The 20,021-nt window shown below is 35.3% G+C and overlaps 1 protein-coding gene across 1 annotated transcript in view; it reads left to right on the forward strand.

Annotated features, from left to right (window-relative positions):
* Positions 1-3,223: 3,223 nt before the first annotated feature.
* LOC147406402 (Glycine cleavage T-protein family) overlaps positions 3,224-20,021 on the forward strand; it is a 45,285-nt gene continuing 28,487 nt past the window's right edge. The window contains exons 1-6 of the mRNA XM_086434409.1: positions 3,224-3,556; positions 3,668-3,772; positions 8,350-8,383; positions 14,870-14,943; positions 15,038-15,103; positions 15,224-15,288. Coding sequence (XP_086290535.1) covers positions 3,308-3,556; positions 3,668-3,772; positions 8,350-8,383; positions 14,870-14,943; positions 15,038-15,103; positions 15,224-15,288 — 593 coding nt within the window. The 5' untranslated portion in view covers positions 3,224-3,307. The remainder of the gene's footprint in view (positions 3,557-3,667; positions 3,773-8,349; positions 8,384-14,869; positions 14,944-15,037; positions 15,104-15,223; positions 15,289-20,021) is intronic.

Consider the following 20,021-nt stretch of genomic DNA (forward strand, 5'->3'; position numbering starts at 1 on the left):
GACCACTGGTGGATTGATGAGATTTATACAGAGTTCAAATAGCAAAGAACGAACCCAGCATAGTTCAGCAGCAGTGGCAGCAACTGAGCGGTATTCAGCCTCAGTGGAAGAGCGTGCAATTTTTTTTTGCTTTCTAGAGCTCCAGGAAATGAGATTACGGCCAAGATAAACAAGGTAAGCACCAGTGGAAGAGTAGTCATCTTTGTTACCTGCCCAGTCTGCATCTGAAAAAGCATGTAATGAGTCGGAGAAGGCATGAAGTGATAGTGGTGAATGGTGACAACTCCAAACCATAGTAGACGTGGCCATCGTAATCACGGAATCACGTATCTACAGTTGCCATATAGACAATAAGTTGGAATGTGATAAAAAGTTTAAATATGAGATTAATTCGTGTATGATTTGGAATATACATCCAATAATTCCTTTACGTCTTCAAATAAGCATATGAAAAAGATATAATTTGGGTTTGCCATTAAAAATAACTCTAAAATTTAATATCTTTTACTTCTACTTTTATAGGGATGTTAAGTCGTGTATCCCGAGGGAAAAAATCTATTGTTCTTGCACATGCCATGTCAGTGGGTATTTTTGTTAGTCAATAGAGTTGATTCACATCTACTTAAAGTTAGTTTTATACCGTTTTTTTCAACTTCAAAGCAAATACCCATACTAAGGGTATAAAAATTAATTTGAGTAAATGCAATTACAAGCCCAATAATTATAACTAAATAGGGATATCCCCCCTACATGCTAAATATATATATTTTTTGATTGGTAAGTTTTTTTTAATGAACTCTATATTGGCGGGAATTGAACCCATGTCTCTAGTATCATCACCCAAAGACTTTACCATGCTTAGAACAATAATAATATGGCTTGTATTGTTGATCCTAAGCCTAAAAAATGAGGATTTGAAATATTCCCAAACCATAAAAAATGGACACCTGTTCCGAAACTGCCACGTGGAATCTATGTATCTAAGCGACATTTCAACCTCAACAAGATTGAAATATTGTCCTTTTAGGGTTTGTAAATCCATCTCTCTTTCTCTCTTTACTTCAACACAATTGAAGAAAAAAAAATCCAACCAAAAGAATGGCAAGCCCAAAGGAGTAGATTAGACATTTCCGACTGTAAGGGTAATTGAAGAATTACATCCCGATACAAACACTACCTTATTTCAAAGATAAATCTCAACTATTGGATTTATGTTGACACGATTGGAATCATGTGTTTTAAGCTATAATATATAATTTGTATGCAAACTTATAAAAATTCTATGAACTTTAAAAGGTATTGTAGAAATCATTTTTGCCACACTATTATGTAAGGGCACGTGTTCCACCGCATCAGTATCCATAAGTATTGAAAATCATCATTCACAAATAAGGATTTGTATTCACAAGGGTAAAATTGTGAGTTTAAAACATTATAAATAAAGTAGATACAACCATCAAGGACTATCCGGTCTAAATAAGCCGAAACGACAGGATGGTAAAACCGAGAAGAAAGTTGAATCCTTCAAAAGGTATATCCTTATGACAAGATATTTTGTTTAACATACTTACAAACCGAGCTTACACATAAAGATAGCTTCGTATCAGTAAGTCTTCATGGATCAGTTAGTTCGAGAGCTCAAATTTATAAGCACAATTTTCATGAGACAAAATTTAATGTAATATGAACTCTCCTATGCACCATATCTCCACATTTATGACAATATCCACAAAGACTTACAAGATAAGTGAATGTGACATGCCCACCCCCAAAATATGAAGTTATCCTCACAAGAAGGGTAGAGCCAGAGCTCATTGGCTCATTTAAAATCGATTCACATCTAAGCGATATTGCATAGAGATCCAATTTCAAACTCTTATTTGATCCCTAACACATATTTGACATGAACACAAGCTCATATCTGACCTTAACTTGCGTTCATATCTAGTCCGTAGCATGTATCTAAGTTCAAGTATATTCTTTCACATTAACTAAGATACGGACAAGATATTGTCATATTGATGGGACATATGTTAGGAATTTTTTATACTTTGCATTAATGATCAAAGACTTACACATTATATTCAAGTCTTCATATACGAAATACCACCGTGCAACATCATTATTTATATTGTTCTCCATTCTTCAACCCTTATTTTCTCTGATTTGCATTGTTTACTAACTAAATCTTTGGAGGATCGCTGACATGTACTACGTTAGGACCTCATCCTTCACTCATTCTCTCATTATTCCATCAAGAACTGAATAACTAAAGAAAAGTTTCAAGGTAAATAATTAGAGTCAACATCAAGGTACACGAAGAATCTCAAGGAGTGGAAGCCTAAAAAAACTCCCCACAAAGCCTGCCATTAGAAGATGTCAACCAAATCATCACCAACGAAGGAGGAAGATCTGTAGATTAAGATCAAATCTACATTCATAAGACAATTCTCATCTCGAGGAATGGAAGCCTAAAAAGCCTCCATGAGTATGGAAATCTTCAACCCTCTATAATATAAAAAATGATAAAATAAATCATTTTAGGTATATTATTTGTCTGATAGAACCGAATCAGTTGTAATCCATATCAATCCAATTCCTTTTATATATGACTTGCGATGATTCAAAATATATTTGATCTCTGAACCGATTCGAAAAACATGAAAGATCAGATTCGGATTGAAATCTTAGATCCGATCAATTTCACATCGGATTCGGATGTATCCCAATTTGTTCCAAAAAAAATTAATCAGAATATATTTTAATATTTTTTATTCTTAATTTCATATAAATACATATAGATAAAACATTTTAGTATTTTTGGTTTCCCTTTATATTTGTAATGAAAAATAATTTTGTTTAAAATTTTATATGATTTTAAATTCTATTTTTTTTTTTTTTTAACATTAATAATTTGAAAATAAGGCATGTCTTCATATGGATCGGATCGATTTCGAATAAAGGATGTAATGAAACGGATCAGGTTCGATTCGAACATTCATCAATTGGATCAGATCGGGTACATATTTAAAAAAATTCAGATCGGTATTGGAGTGTAATGATCCAGTACTGAACTAATCCGTTGCCAGCCCTACCTTAGATCCGACTCTAATTAGGTAATGGGTAGTGTAAAAACGGACCCAGGATCAGGTTTTCGGTTCGGGTCAGATGGGTAGCCAACTGACACCTCTGGTTCCAACCGCAGCGGACTACAATTTTCCCAAAAACAAAACTTAAGGAATGGATGTTAAACCTTGGTAAGGGGTGACATCTCATCCCGTCCCGTTACGTACCGTACGGTACTTCCATGGTGGCCATGACTTCATGCGTAGCTTTCTCTGCAACTCTAAACCCTAAACTCTTCCAATGTTTCTTCTCGACATGGAAATCTAAGTCTCCATCTGCGCCCCCAAATGACGCTTTTCGGAGGCAAAAGCTCTTCTTCACTCGAAACAACATCTTCTCCTCCTCTCCAACTGCTTCAACTGTTGCAGCTTCAGCTGCGTCTCCGTTCGAATTCAATCTCTTCCCTCCCCCAATCGATCATGATCTCCTTGTACTATCTCTCTCTCTCTCTCTTTCTCCCTCTCTTTGTTATTTTTAGGTTACAAACAGTGGAGTGCTTTTATGTCTATTAAATCCATTTTTCTTTAACAATTGTCTGTAGGACACAATGGAGGATATAGGAGCAAAGATTTCGGAAGATGGGTTCGTTGAAACATTTGGAAATGATGAGGAGGCAATCGATGCGGCGTTAGATGATGGGGTTGCTGTGAGTATAAGCTTATCGAATCGATTTTAATTGAATTTATATTTTACAGCTTCTGTTTCCTTAATCTCACTGTACCCTTTCTATTTTTTTATTTTTTATTTTTGAATTCTTTTAAGGAGGAAAAAATCAGATGTTCAATGAATGTTGCTAATTAGGTTTTTCATGACAGTTTGAAACTCAACAATTCAACTTAGAAACTAGGCAGAAGTCAACTCGACTTTAACTTGAATGAATCAAGTCTTCTGAATACTCATATGTTTAAAGCCACAACCCCCAACAAATAGTAAATGTGGTAAGACTCCATAATAGTCTCTTAGAAGAGGAGAACACAACCCCCCACTATAACCAGGATTGGATCAAAGCCTGGATTTAAATTGGAAAGCACCCAACCACCCCAAAAGAGCCAGGAAATATGACTATATCTTCTGAGCCAATTGAAAGAAAATATGAATGTGATTGACCGCCTCATCACACTCCTTATTAAGATAACAAAAGTTTGGACCATAAAATCCTTTTTTGATAAACTGATCAGTGGTAAGAATTTTACCCAAAGTCACCGACCACATGAAGAACGATATCTTAGAGGAAATCTTGGTAGCCCAAATAACTACTGCTAGAAATGCATGGGCATTTGCCTACCCCATTTAATGGTAGAAAGATCTAACTGATAAACACCCATAACGAGACCCCTCCTACTCTCTTCAATCTTCTTGATCAACCTGATCCGTAGTAAGATCAACATAATTTGTCATTCTGGCAATACTATCAAGCTCCCAATCACTGAAAGATCTTCCAAAACCAAGATCCATGAAATTGCATTTTCCGCTCTTCTTAGAAATGATGAAATTGGTTTCCCTTTCTTTTGAGATACCACATAAAGCTTTGGAAACTGATCCTTGAGGAGAGCCTCCTCACACCAACAATCTTCGTAAAAGCAAATCTTATTCCCATTCCCAATCCTGAATCGCACCTTTCTTTTGAACATTGGAAGTACCTCCAACACCCTTTTCCAAACACAACACCCATAAAAGATCCATGGGAAAATCCACTTGCCCACCCATACATTTCCACACCAAAGTTCTCAACAATAACACGCCTGCAATGGCTATTTTCCTCCAAACCAAAATTCTAAAGCCATTTTTTCTAAAAGTGTCAAATTCATTTGCCCTAACTTTCTGAGCCCAAGGTCTCCATGCTTCTTGGGAGAACAAACTTGCTTTCAACAGTCCACGCAAGACCTCTTCTTCCCCTCAATACCGTGCCACAAAAAATCATCCACTAATTTATCCAACCTTATTTCCACACTACGAGGGATGGATAAGAGTGACATAAGGTATGGTGGAATACTAGCCAAAGCTTTTTTCATAAGAGAAACCTTACCTCCTTTTGAGAGATAAAAGTAATGTACCTTTTGCACTTTTACATTTTAATGTATGGGGCCTTGCTTCTCTTAGCTCTCTTGATCATTTTAGATATTATGTCAGTTAATCGATGATTATTCATGGGCCACATGGATTTATCTACTCAAATCTGAAGATGGGATTCTTCCAGCTTTTATAGCATTTCAAAATATGATCCAAGCTCAATTTGGTAGGACTCATTGGATCCTTCGATCTTTTAATGGTGGGGAGTACACTTCGCATCCTCTTTTCTTTATTATCTCAAAGCGAAAGGGGATTATTCACCAATTCATTTGTCCTTTCACTTTGGAACAAAAGAACTCTTGTTGAGTTCATTTGGGCTATAGATGCAAAATTCTCTTGGTAATCTATCTCAGAGGTTTGAATAAACCCCTTAGCCACTAGTTTTGCCTTTGCCTTTTACCTTTTAATAAAACCACCAACCCTATGTTTCATTTTGTAGACCCGCTTACAAGTCACATGTTTTTTTTATCTGGGTAGAGAGACAAGTTCTCGAGTTCTAGTTTTTTTCAAGAGCTCACATTTCCTCCATCATAACTTCTTTCCACCTTGTATGAGTAAAGGCATTTGCAACATTGGATGGCAAGGAAACAAAGGACAAGGCAAGTAACAAAGTTCTGATAGGGTGGAAAGTGAAACAATAAATCATAAGAGAATATAGGATGTTGCGTACATGTACGATCACCCTTGTGGAGAGCAACAAGGAAATTCACATCGATAGAAGTACCATGATTAACATAGTCAACATTAGAATCAATACTTAGGGAAACTAGAGGGATACCTTGACTTGGATCTAAAGGAATACTACTTTGATTTGGACCTGAGGGAAGACTGGGTAGTACTAGATCAATTACTTGCATTTTTTCCTCCTCGTGTCATCTTTCACCTTAGTAGTAGAAGCGTTCTTGTCAAGAATAGGAGAGACAAGGACTGATATATGAAGGGGAATGAAATTCTCTTCACTGCTATCACGATGCTCCCCTTGAAGAGAGGGCCAAACACCAAAGAACAAAACATATTTAAGAAAGGTGACATCTATTGACAAAAAACAACGAATCGTTGGATGATAGCATATTTATCTTTTTTGAGTTGGAGGATCTCCCAAAAATATGTATTTCAAAGCTTTAGGATTTAACTTGTCCTAATGAGGATGGTGAATATGCTCATAACCATGGTTTAAAATCTCGTTTTGGATCAATGTTTCGATTTTTAAGAAAATCAAAACGATACTAAAACATACCAGAAACATTCGATATATTTGAAACATTAAGTTAATATTTTAAACAGAGTCTTTCATCAAAGGCTGTGGTCAAAGGGCGTATAATCAGTTTGAAAAAACAGGGTTTCTTAAATATTTACAAAAAATGTAAGTTTTTTTAATTTAAAACAACCTAGTCTTCTAGAGAAGAAGTCTAGGGCATTTCAACCTAAAATATGTGCATCCCTCATCATTTTTGAGATGAGAGGAAAAAAAAAGTTGAAGAAAAGGAAGAGGAGTAGGAGGAGAGGTGGAGGAAGTTGCTTACCTGATCAGTGATGAAACTCCGGCGACCTCATGTCTCTATCTCTCTTCCTTCCTTCCTTCTTCTCTCTCCCTTCCCTTCTTCTTTGATTTTCTCATAAAAGAGCCGAAACTTTTAATATTTTTGGTTTCCAACCTGTTTCGTCTCGGGATTTGAAAACATAAAATTTTTCATACGAAACATTACGATACAAACCAAGATTTTGAACCATGCTCATAAAAGGCATCCAAAGATTTTCAGTGGCACCACAAAAGTAAAATGATTAGGACTTAGAGGAACAACGTGAATGAAATCCACCAACACAAGAAGGCATACAATTTATAAGGTAGGATGCAAGCAAGATAGACTTGGACCAAAATATTTTTAGAACCTACATTTCAAGGCAAAGTGAAAGGTCAACCTCAAGAAGGTTACAATTTGGCTCTTAGCCTTCCCATTTTGTTGAGGAGTAGCAATGCAAAAAGTTTGATGAACAATCTCATGCTCAAGAAAATCCGATCACAGACTACAATCTAGATATTCTCCCCCATAAATTACGATACGCACAGTCGCATATATAAATAATGTCTATATCCTCGCATCATGTTATATAATCATATTATACTTAATAATTATATTGAATCCCTGTATGTGTATAACTAAATGCTCAGTCCTTAGGTTCTTACCTGGGTGTTCGCTAATGGGGTGTTTGTCTTTTATTTTTTGATAGGTAAACACAAATTATATTAATAGAAAGTAAAAGGCGGTCGAGTTGACCTTCCAAGGACACAAAAAAGGGAAAAAGCAAACAAAGAACTCCGCCAAAAAACTCACGTGGAGCATAAAGTATCCCATCTAAATACAAACGCCTCAAACCCTTTAAAAGCTTCATCCTTCTTACACCAATAAAACAAAAAGCCAAGAACTAAAAAAATCATATTGTGATACTCCCTTTCCATCCCTGAAAAGATTCTCCTATTTCTTGCCAACCAAGAACTCCAACATACTGCAAAATGAATCAAGGCCCACAATTTTTTTTCCTGCCAGTGAAAGGATTTGAAGACCAACTCTTAAAAAGAGACAAACAGTCATTTGGAAATACCCAGCTTATATGGAATAATTGCAAAGAAATGGGGTTTCTGTCACTTGGCTTGTTTAGTCATTTTTTAAAACCTTGGTGACATAGTTTCTAAAAGAATTGATTTATGTGCAACTTTGTAAGGACCTTACTCATAAAATATTATTAGATTTCACATTCATTTGAAACACCAACAATCTAGAGTTCAACTCTTTTTCATTTTTTCCTTTTTAAACAAGAAAATTGATATTAATAGAAAGAATTCATCTTGAACAAGAAAAAATTTAAAAAAACTGTTAGGACCTTCAGTAGACCTGAATATGAACACTCTTGTGAGAAATTTAAGATAAGATTGCAAAAGAATATTGTAATTTATCCACTTTTCTTCAGGAGTTTTTATTTGCTTGGTCCACGTTCCAATTGTGTAATTTATATTAATTTTAGATTGAGCTTTAACAACTTTAGCTAAATTTCTTTTCTCCATATGTGGTTGAAGTGGATTCGTTATTAATGAACTTTAGTTTTTTGGCTGGATGTATTATGATTTTATTCTATTTGCAATATCTTATGTCTTAGGTTGTGGACCTTACACATTTTGGTCGCATAAGAGGTATATTCTTCTCTGTTGCAGTCCTAAATGGGATTATCAGCTATCTGTTGCAACTGCCAAACCTAATGTTCACTAATGACAGGTACAAATAATATATTATGGGTGCAACTATTTTTTCGTCCAAATAAATAAATAACCATATTGACATTTGAATAGGAAACTGTATTAAAAAAATTAATGATTTTACTAGTGAAGAGGTATTATTCTGCATGTGTTTTACTTAAAAAACTATTGATTAAAAGAAATTCAAAGAAAATATAATTATCATAATAGAATCCTCATCCCAAAGATGTGGGTTCGACTAAACTAATCATATTCCTCCATTCAATTATGTCCAAAGCTGCATATTTTGTTATTGAACGAGTGTTCACACCTACTTTCACTATCTCGCCATGTTCTTTTGGGTCCTTCTCCCTCTTTTAGAAACTTCAACTTATATATTCCTTCCAATTGGGGGTTGTAATTGGCCATTGTTGACCATTCCCAAACCATCTCAATCAACTTTTTCATAGTTTATTGCATATTGGAATGACCCATACATTTAATCGAATGAAGGTTTAAAGCCTGGTCCTAATGAAACGTCCTCTCTTATAACATACCCCTCCACATTTTGTTGTTGTTGAAATTGATGACATCCCCCCTTGACCTAAGGTCTTCTCTTATAAACTAATGGAAACTAAAGTTAATGTTCTCATCTTCAACCTATAACATAAAATTGATGACATCCCCCTTCTTATAAACTAAGGGAAAGTAAAGTAAATGTTCTCATCTTCAACCTATAAGGCTATAACAAAAAGCTCTTGACTTTTATTCAAAAGACCAGTCATTTTCAAGTTCTTCAACTTGCATGGGAAATTATTTTAAACTACTGGACCTCATCTTTAATCCATCGGTTTCTACCTCACCTTAATTCCTTCTAGAAAACCCTTTATTTATCTAAGGGTTTCTACAACTTGTTACAAAAAAAGCTCTTGATTTTTCTTTAAAAAATCGGTTGTTTTCAAGCTAATGTAGGACGGTGAGGGGAGATAAGAAAATTTGGGGAATTTAGGAAAATTGGTTTAAGATTTGAGTTGGGATAGGGTAAACCCAAAAGTAAAATATTTTTTTTTTCTCGCAATTACGACAGGATAGATGAAAAGGGTTACAGGTTAAGGTTTATAGGGTAATGATTAAAGGTTAAGAGAATGGAGAAAGGATTAAGGGTTGGGGTTTGTAGGTTTCAAGAATTAAGAAAGTAAAATAAAATCAAGAAAAAAACAAAAGAATAAAAAAGAAAAGTAAAGATTAAAAGGAAAAAAGAGAAAGGGATAGAAAGATAGAACCTTGGAATCACACCAAAGGTTTCTTGAAATCACATCAAGAATGGTGGAGAACTCACTTTACTCCATGAAAGAAATTTATTATTTATTCATCAAAATTTGTTCATTAATAACAAAAAACCCTAATATAATCTATATAAAGAAAAAAAATCAAGAATCCTAGTCAATTTAAAATACCAAATAAATCAACTTAATTTTCGTAATTTTTTCTATCATAATTTTCAAACTCTAATAAATTTAGATATAAGACAAATTAAAGTTACTAAATTTCCTCTAAATATTATACTAAGCCATGGGCCAATAAAACATAAAATAAGCTCAAAAAACATAAAATTAAAGTCCTAAAACAGAAATCTAAATAAAAATTAAAATCTACTTTTTAAGATTTGATGTCCCTATAAATTCTCCTTGACTGTTCGCCATTGGGAAAATAAAATTGTAGTAATTCTCATCATCGGTTGCATTCCGCATTACAAGCTCTTCAATCTCTATGGTAAATTATTATTAAAATGTTGAACCTCATCTCCAATCCATCGTTTTCAATCTCGCTTTAATCCCTTGTAAAAAAACCGTAGATTTTTCCATCATCTTTTACTTCAAAAATCTTATCTTGTTCCTGTGGTTTGAAGGTTGAGGAGGTAAATAGAATCTTAAGGTTGAAGAGAATGGTAAAAATGTTTCGAAGGTTGTGATAGATAGAATCTTAGAATTGAAGAATGAGTAGCGAATTTTTTTACAGGTTGAAGATGCTAGGTTTTGGGTAGAAACCAAAAGCCCTTGGACTTTAACACTTCTTTCAATTCTAGTTTTGCGTTGACTCCGTTTCTTGTCTCATCAACTAATACCACATCATTTGCAAATAACAATAGACCAAGGTATTGCTCTTGGATCCATATGCATTCTCCTCTTAGTGTAAGTGATCACACCACCATTGAACTATAAAGTAGTACGCAAAAAATTAAAATGGCCATTTTTTTTGGCGTTTAACATAGAATGACTTCCAACATAAGTATTTTGAAAGGTTCTAAGAGTTGTCATGTCATGATAATCATTGAAACTTTAACTTGTCAAAAAATAAAAATAAAAACAGAACTTTTCCCCAATGATTTGGGGTTGGCAAAGAAAGGATAAGAGTTGTCGTGAGCCAAAATAGAATGACGAAAGTGGTTAGCTCACATATTTTTCTTATAAATTGAATTTGATAATTAAATGATTATTTATGTAGAATTAGAAGAAAAATTACTTGAATCTATTTTATCTTGTGAAGTGCTAGGGTTACATGTTATATTTGAAATAAAAAAACATCATCTTGTCGAGTGTATATTTTCCTCCACTCTTGGTGTGTAATACCCATGTTAAGCCCCATTCTCCCCCTCTCCATCAGGTTGGTCTTTTGGAGTAGGGTCTCTGAAATAAATAAATAATTACAGATTGAAATGCCTCAAATTCCCTTGTAATTCACCTAACAATAGCACTTCCCTATATGAAATTAATAACTGCATTTAAATTTCTTTCCTTTGTAGTTCTAAACTCGTGACCATTCCCCTTGCTTGATGTTTGACCTGTGATTATCGGAAGTCAAATTGTACTTAAATAAGTCAACAGAAAGAGTAATTTTGTCCTACTCCATGAGGCTTTTGAATGGACCCCTCGCTTATCTAAGGAGCTTAGCTGCCTCGTTGATAAGGACACCATGAGGCACCTATATGTAAGAATGTAATTGGCGCTTTTCTCTTATAGCAGGTTGGGGTCTGCCTTAACCCCTGATTACCCTCCAAAAAAATCATAACTGATGAGTGGTGAAGTTCTACAGTTCCTATTTATAAAAGAAATGGTGATGTTGGAAATTGCATTAGTTATCATGGGATTGATTAGTCATACCATAAAATGGTTGGGGACTGGTAGAGAAAATTTGAAGACAAGAAATAATGATATTAGATAACCAGTTTGGTTTCGTGTCAAGAAGATCAATTAGCAAGGCTATATTCTTAAACAATTAATGCAGAAACTTCACAAGAATAAAGGAACTTACACAGGGTTGTATTTGAAAGAATCATGTGCTATGTGCCCTAGAAAATTAATTTTTTGGGTATTAGGAAAAAAATGGGAGCCATCAATGTTATTTTGGATATGTACGTTGGTGTTGCAAATTATGTTAGAATAGCTGGTGGTGAGACAAGGGAGTTCCTAGTTATAATAGGTTTGCACCAGGGATACACAATAAGTCCGTACGTTTTTGCGCTACTAGTTGTGGGTTTATTAATTGCTCTTGTTCAAGGAAAGGTCCCTTGGTATATGTTATCTGCAAATAATTTAGTGTCGGTATAGGAAACTAGAAAGGGAAATGTTCCGAGACAATCTGAAACTTAATGTTTTTGAGGTCAATGTTTCGTTCGATCTCTGCTGAAATCAAAATGTTTCACCAAAAATTATGAAATGGATCAAAACTTTGAATCATGTTTTTTCTTGCATTTTTTGTCTCAGTTTATGGAGATAAATTCACCTTCTTAGAATGATAGTGTCATGATTTGTTAGTTCCTTGAACTCTATTGGTCATGGATTAAAAAGGGAAGTGAAGCTACCATGGATGGTCCATATGGAGCACCTACCAAAACACAATTTCTTTATGCTATAGAAAATTTCAAGAAATAAGTTATAGATAGACACTAAGTTCATATAGTCACACAATATAGATCTTCAAAGACATCTTGAGCGCCCGTAAAGTAGGTTTCTTCATTTTGTCTTTGGAAAATTGCAAAAAAAAAAGAAGAGGTAGTGTTTTGAAATAAATAGTAACTAAGGATGGCGGGTTGTAAATATAGGAATTGTGATGCTCAAGTTTTTGCAACCCTTAGCTATCATCCACTTGTCTTATCGAGATTCATGCCATTCATTGTATCTTGCATGGATGACCGCTTGGTTTTTTTCCTTAATTCAATTGTCTACTAATCTGAGGTCCTCTCAGCTTCCATTTCACCTGGGTCCATACCTCAAACCATGTCTTTGTTCATAATCTCGATCACTTCATAACTACCCTTTCGAGTTGAGATCTTTTTCAAAGAAATTGTGAGTATCTTGGATCAAGTTTCCAAGATCTTCCATTTTTTCTCATAACTATGAGCAGCTTTTAGACCAATCTATCCCAGCCAACCATCACCTGAGTTTATTCAAATAGTATCATTATTAAGCTGAGGTATGAGCTCGGACTTAAGTGTACACCCATAGGCAAGGAGATTCCTGTGATCCATCAGCTCATGAACCCTATGAACCTCTGGCTTCCTCATTGCATCTTTATACACAACATCGGCTAAGTAGGAGGCGCTAAGGTCTTTCCTTTCCTTTAAGAGTGCAAATTGGGAGCCTATCATAGTATTGCAAGCCAGCTGGCTTCAAATAGGGAAACTAGGGAAGGGATTTAGATGCACACCCATGAGTAATGTAGATCAGATTTGAGGTTCATTTAAGTGCATATCTCAAGACGTCACATCTCGAAGCCTAGAGATCTGCACCTTCCCGTCCATGCTGTTATGTGGCATGACAATTGGGTATGAGGTGGGGAGCATGATGGGAGGTAGAGGCATAGTGGCCTTTTATCATGACTAAGAGATCCTTACTATAAAAGGGGGTCTACCCCTGAGAGAGATGATCAAATGGAAGAAACCTAAAGTTCTCTCGTTCCAAGAAACTCTTTTGCAATATTCTTGAGTACCCATTATCTGATTTGATTGTCGGAATGTCCTTGGTAGGACCACACTAGTGTCTGTGTGACATAATTCTACCAGAGAAGAAATGAAGTAACCTGTTGATCTCACTGGTGAAGAATAAATCTGAAGATCTTGTTGGCAATACAAATCTTGAGGAGTGTGGGACCCAAGAAATTGCCACATTCTTTTGGTGTGGTCCTTGGTGGCTTACTCAGTTTGCATTTCATCCTCTTCATTTTCCTCTTCTAGCCCATGATGAACACCTGAAGCTTGACCTCAGTCACAAAGGCAACTTGGAGTCTTGGATCAATGTTGTCCATACCTTGCAAGACTAGATGCAAAGAATCCAAGAACACTGTAGAAGTAACAATGTGATCATTGTACCCATGTGTCTGCTCTTCGCCATGAAAATCCAAGACTCCAAAATGGCAGCCATAAGAATAATGGACACATCACTGTCACATGTGTTTTTTTCTCTCTTCGAACTAAAAATGAACTATTTTCTTCTAGAAATTATTTTTTAAAAAGAAATTTATGGCCACATTTTCAGACCATGATCCATGGTTGCTATTTCTTTCAAAATGTTGTCCCTTTTTGCAAAAATTCCCCACCCCCATCCCTACCAAAAAATGAGGAAAAAAAAAGGAAGAGAAAGGATTCAGTTGTGGAATGTTGCAGCTGTTCTCAAATTATTGCTTGCATTAGAATAATAATCTTCATTGTTTTTTTAACGTACATGGGTTGTCATCAGTAACTAATACACAGTATTACAGGCTTAGACCCATATCTCAGTTGGTTTGACACATTGCAAAACAACTTCGAGGTTGTGGGTTCAAGTCCAGCTTAATAAAAAAAGCACAGCTTTACCCTAGCTGCACATTGAAGCTTCATCAATTGAGTATTGCCATCTGTATAAATAACTGCAATATTTTATTTAGGTGTCAAGCAGGTGAAGGCGGATATTGTCTGCCACCATTTCTATTATCATGTCTTAGAATTATAGAATGATTTCAATCTCAGAGAATTTCCACAAGATGAGAGTCAATCCCAGATTACCAATAAAAAGTGAAAAGACAACTATCCCTGTCAATGACAACACAAAGCTTAGTGAAGAACCAATATAGTAGTCCTTTAACAGAATGGTTCAAACACAGTCCATCTATGGCATGATCTTCTTTGCAAATATAAATAGTTGCAATTCTTTTGCAAATAAAAATTCATGGGCATTTGGAGTAGGGGAAAAGTTAGAGAAGTAATGCTCTATATACTGATTTCATTAATAGAACACCAACAAATGAATGAGGGCATTTATTCATATTTTTTTTTTTTCAAATCTTCTATTTGTATGTTTGAGGGTGTTCCAAACAAGTTACATGCAGCATCGTCACAAAAATGAGTGCTTCAAGCTTGAGATACAATTTGTTTGATTTGTGAAAACTGTGGGTTGAATTGCCATGCAGTCACTGGAGAAGATCGAATTAGGTTTCTTCACAACCAAAGCACAGCGAATTTTGAATGTCTTCATGATGGACAGGTAGTATTGAAGCTTCACCTTTCCCATGGGTTTTAGTTTTATTCATATGCTAATACTCATTTTAACTATAGGATATTTCAATTAAAAATTGCAGGGATGTGACACTGTTTTTGTTACGCCAACGGCTCGAACCATTGACATTGCCCATGCATGGGTGATGGTAATTTCTATGCTCAGTTTCTTGGATAATACTTAGTATCCCTACAATTAGTTATTTTTGTACACATTGTTGCTATCATGTGCTTATGGTTTCCTTACAAATCATATTCTTTGTTCACAGAAAAGTGCAATAACATTGGTAGTATCGCCAATAACCTGCAGAAGCATAACTGAAATGCTTGCAAAGTATGTCCATCACATTCTTGTAGATTTTCTTATTACATATACCATACATGGATTGGACCTACTCCTATTGTAACTTGCCTTCATTTTATAAGAGGATGATCATTGGCTTGTTGCATTTGCAGTAGGCTTCTTTTATCCATTTTTTTTCTTCTTCTGGTTAATTCATTCTTTTTTGCTCCGTTGGGTGGGTGAGGTGTTGGTTACTTTGCTGCATTGGAAAGTCACAAACCTTACTTTTTGAACATCTGAGCTTTAGTTGTACTAGGTTACTGGTTGTTTCTTAGACCATGTATGTGAGGACTTCGGTCTTGAGACTGATTGTAAATCCTAAGGGTCTGTTGGCCACAACAAAAGTTGTTTTACGTATCCTGAATTGAAATTTCCTTACATGTAGTGGTAAACCCTGAGATAGATAGATTAGCTTTCATACCGTTTGTCTGAATTGATCCTGACTTAGGTTTAGTCTTTATGATGTTTATCTGATGCTGATGCAAGTTTATTATGATAGAATAAATAATTTATATCTAAATTTTATATAAAACTTAGCCAAAAATAAGTATTGAAAATAAAATTTTAAGGCAAGAACTTAAATACCTATTAAAAATAAAAAATATTTTATTTTCATTATTTTTGAAAATCATTTCATTGAGTCCTTGCAATTGTATTGTCTTTTATTATTTTCAATTTTTTCATTAATTAAATGCACAAATTAGGGAGCAAAAAGGCTTGATCCAAGGTGCAAAACACATTTTTTTTTTATTTGTTTTCTTTTGTAAAGTTCTTGAAATTTTGATATCACATTTCTTTCACATCCAATCATGTTTTTGGATGAACTCACATTGTGGCATCCAAAAACATGTTCTGATGCCACAGGGATGTAGGGACAAAATTTTAAGAACTTTGAAAAAAATTCAAAATAAAATGTTAGTTTTCACTGTTGGATTTTAATTTTAAATTTGGGAGTTCGGTAGCCATCCATTTTCAACATCTTGGATGAAACTCAAAACATTTTTTTTAATTTGAGTTTTTCCATGAAATCTAGTAGGCTGTGGTGTTGTATTGTCAATAGGGTAATCCATGTTGGCCAAACGACCCTTAGTAAGATTTGAAATCTTACTATGTTAGTAAGGAAAGTGTTTTTCAATTGAGGTTAAGTAGTATGGAGATAGAAGTTACCTTGGGAAAGTGGAATTGTGTCTTTAGTGGGATTCCACTTTCTCAATTTTTGGTGTCACGTTAACCTCCCGTGGGACCCACAATTTTAATTAGATTGTGAGGCAAACACTAAAACTTGTGTTTAGCCAATCCAACCCTAGGGTTGGATAATATATCACGGTAAACAAACACGCCTAAGGGATTTTGTGGTATTCCAAATCCTCTCCTGGTTGAAGCATTTTACATGGCCAAGAATCATCATCTGGGTCTCAGAGTTTTTCATATGTAGATTGGTTGTCGAATAGTGGATCAATTATTGGACAAGCTGACGAAGTGGAAGTGAATAAAATCCTTAATTGCCCAAGGAAGAAGGAGCTAAGTGTCTTGAATCCACTAGAGTATAAAAATTAAAATCTGGAAACTAAAATTTTAAGCGAAGTCTTTATTTGATTGATAATTCAAATTAATTACAATGATCTAGGTGGCCTCTATTTATAGGGAAATCCTCTTTGTTCAAGGAGGAAAAGAAATAAAAATTCTAATATACAAATAACAAAGAAAGACTCTTTCCTAATTGAAAAAGGACTAGACAGACTTTAGATAAAAGACTCTTTAACTATTTTCCTAATAGTGTTTGGACACAAAAATAAATATTTGAAATGTTAATTGACAAAACACTATCAGTTGGGCTTCAAATCAGGTCCATAAGAGAGGTGTGGCTAGACTGGAAGTTGACCCATGGTACGGCTAGATTGAGTTGAATTAGCCCTGGATGGCTGAGTTGATTCAGTTCTGTACAAATGAATGTCCTCCTTTCTATCTTCCTTTTTGAGGAATTCCAATGCAAGACATCACAGTCGATCACACCTGAATTTTCGATTAAAATTAGGTTGTTGGTACTAGTACCAACTAACTTTCTGCTTCCACTACCGGAAACTTTGCAATAGGTATTTTGGTTGGGACGGTGATCTTGTCCTCATTCCGTATGAGTGTAGTGTATTGATGCGCTTGATGCCCTCTGCACATGCAGAATGGTATTGTTTGGAGGTCCAAGTTATCATTGGGCCTAGATATCACTAATTTGTGGTGGGCATAACTTTTTACTCAGAGATTTGTTGGGCAGCCCTCATATGCGTTGGAAAGCTCATCCAGAGATCTATAACAACTATTTCATGGCTTTTGGATTCTGATGTTTGGAAGTCAAAACATGTTGAAAGTTTTGATACGGTATGAATGAAAAAATAAGGGTCTTTTAGTTGTTATTATTAAACCCATAGAATAATTAAGCATGGTACTCAGTTATAAGTTAGGGGTATTTTAGACTTTTTTATGCTTAGTTTGTATCAAGACTTACTCCCTTTAGAAAATCATTTTCTCTTATACAAGTTTTATTGTCCTATTGTTGAATGTGTTCCCCCCGAGTTTGAAAAGAGACTTCTATATGAAGTTGGGAAAAGGGGGAGGAAGTCTGCTCATGGGGAGTTACGGTGTGGTGAATCCTCCACTAGGGATGATTTGCCATCTCTTTATTCCCTATTTCACAAGAATGATCTGCCCCTTAATAAGGATTTCATTATTATAATGGGGAGTGTGGAAATCTAAGTTAATAGAGAAGAGGAGAGAGGAAGAAAAATAGAGGAGAAAAGATTATGGGGAGAGGCCTCCACTCTCCCTATTTATAATAAATTTGGTCAAAAGACCAATATGCCCTTTTTACAATAATATAAATTTTAACACTCCCCCTCAAGCTTGAGCATACAAATCAAACATACCCAGCTTGTTACAAAACTTAGAAAATAACCCCTTAGACGAAGCTTTGGTGAATATATCACCAATTTGACTATTTGATCTTAGGGAGCGGCTCAGCAGCCCTAAAGTTTGCCAAACATGGTCCTAAACATTTTTCAAAACATGGGTTAGAAGTTTTGGAATGGGCTGATTTTTTGTGAGGATGATCTCTATGATGAGGAGATCATCCTCACCAAAAATCAGCCTATTCCAAAACTTCTAACCCCATCAAAAGTGATTTACAAAAATTGGACGGTCCACAATTCTTCAATTTGTAAACTAGGGTTAGAAATTTCAAAATGAGCTGATTTTGGAGAGGATGATCACTTCACCGTAGAGACCATCCTCACTAAAAATCAGCTCATTCTAAAGCTTTTAACCTATGTTTTGAAAAATGTTTGGCACACTTTAGGGCTGTTGAACCGCTCCCTTGATCTTAAGTACGAGCAGAAATTTGATTACTTATAACTAAGTCTCTAATGAAATGACAATCCACTTCAATATGCTTAGTCCTCTCATGAAACACTGAATTACTGGAGATGAAGATAACAACTTGGTTATCACAAAACATATGCATAGATGTAGGCAAATAAGACCCCATCTCTTGAAGCAATGATCTAACCCATATCATCTCAGTTGTAGTTTGAGCCATAGATACTCGACTTCATCCCTAGAACGAGCTGCTACAGTCTGCTTTTTACTCCAAGTAACCAAATTACGTCCTACAAAGGTACAATACCTTGAGGTAGATCTCCTGTCTGTGTGACTACCAGCCCAATTTACTTCTGAAAAATCTGTAACTGTCAATTCTTTAGATGGTTTGTACAATAGCCCAATGCCTATTGTATTCTTAAGATATCTTGGAATCCTGATCACGTCCCAGTGTGGTTGTCGTGGAGCATGCATAAATTGGCTCACAACAACTACTACACGGTAATATCTAGTCTAGTCATTGTGAGATAAATGAACTTACCAAGTAAGTGTCTATATCTTTCAGGGTCATCAAATAGCTCTCCCTATTCACCATCAAGCTTGACCGAGTTGTCCATAGGAGTATCCACAAGCCTACAACCAAGCACACCACTCTCAAATAACAAATCCAACACCTATTATCTCTGAGAGAGATTTATCCCAGATTTAGATCTGGCAACCTCAATACCCAGGAGATACCGAAAGACCCCCAAATCTTTAGTATGAAAATGCTTAGCAAGATGAGTTTTCAACTAAGCTATCCTTGCAAAGTTACTATTAAAAATGATTATGTCATCAACAGACACAATAAGTACTATACTCCCACGTACTGTGTTTTGAATGAGGATTGACTAATCAAAAGATGATCTCTGAAAATCATAATCCAACACCACAGAGTTGAACTTGTCAAACCAAGCCTTAGGAGATTACTTCAGTCCATAATTGAACTTCTTCAGTCTGCATACCAATTTTGACTTCCTAGGAACTACATATCCTGGGGGCTAGTTTATATAAACTTCTTCTTGCAGATCTCCATGAAGAAATGTATTTTTGATATCTAACTGATAAAGAAACCAATCACAACATGTAGCCACATATATAGTCTTTTAATGAGTTGAGGCGAGCTACTGGCGAAAAAGTCTCCACGTAATTTACTCCATAAGTCTGAACGTAGCCTTTAACTACTAACCTTGCCTTTAGCCTTTCAACTGACCCATTTGGGAGATATTTAATAGCATAGACCCATCTACAATCCACTATTCTCTTACCAGGAGGTAGATATGCAAGCTCCCATGTCTGACTATCCTGTAATGCTCCCA

Source organism: Akebia trifoliata, chromosome 3, assembly GCF_017979445.1.
Source record: "Akebia trifoliata isolate Shusen 1 chromosome 3, ASM1797944v1, whole genome shotgun sequence".
NCBI lineage: Eukaryota > Viridiplantae > Streptophyta > Magnoliopsida > Ranunculales > Lardizabalaceae > Akebia > Akebia trifoliata.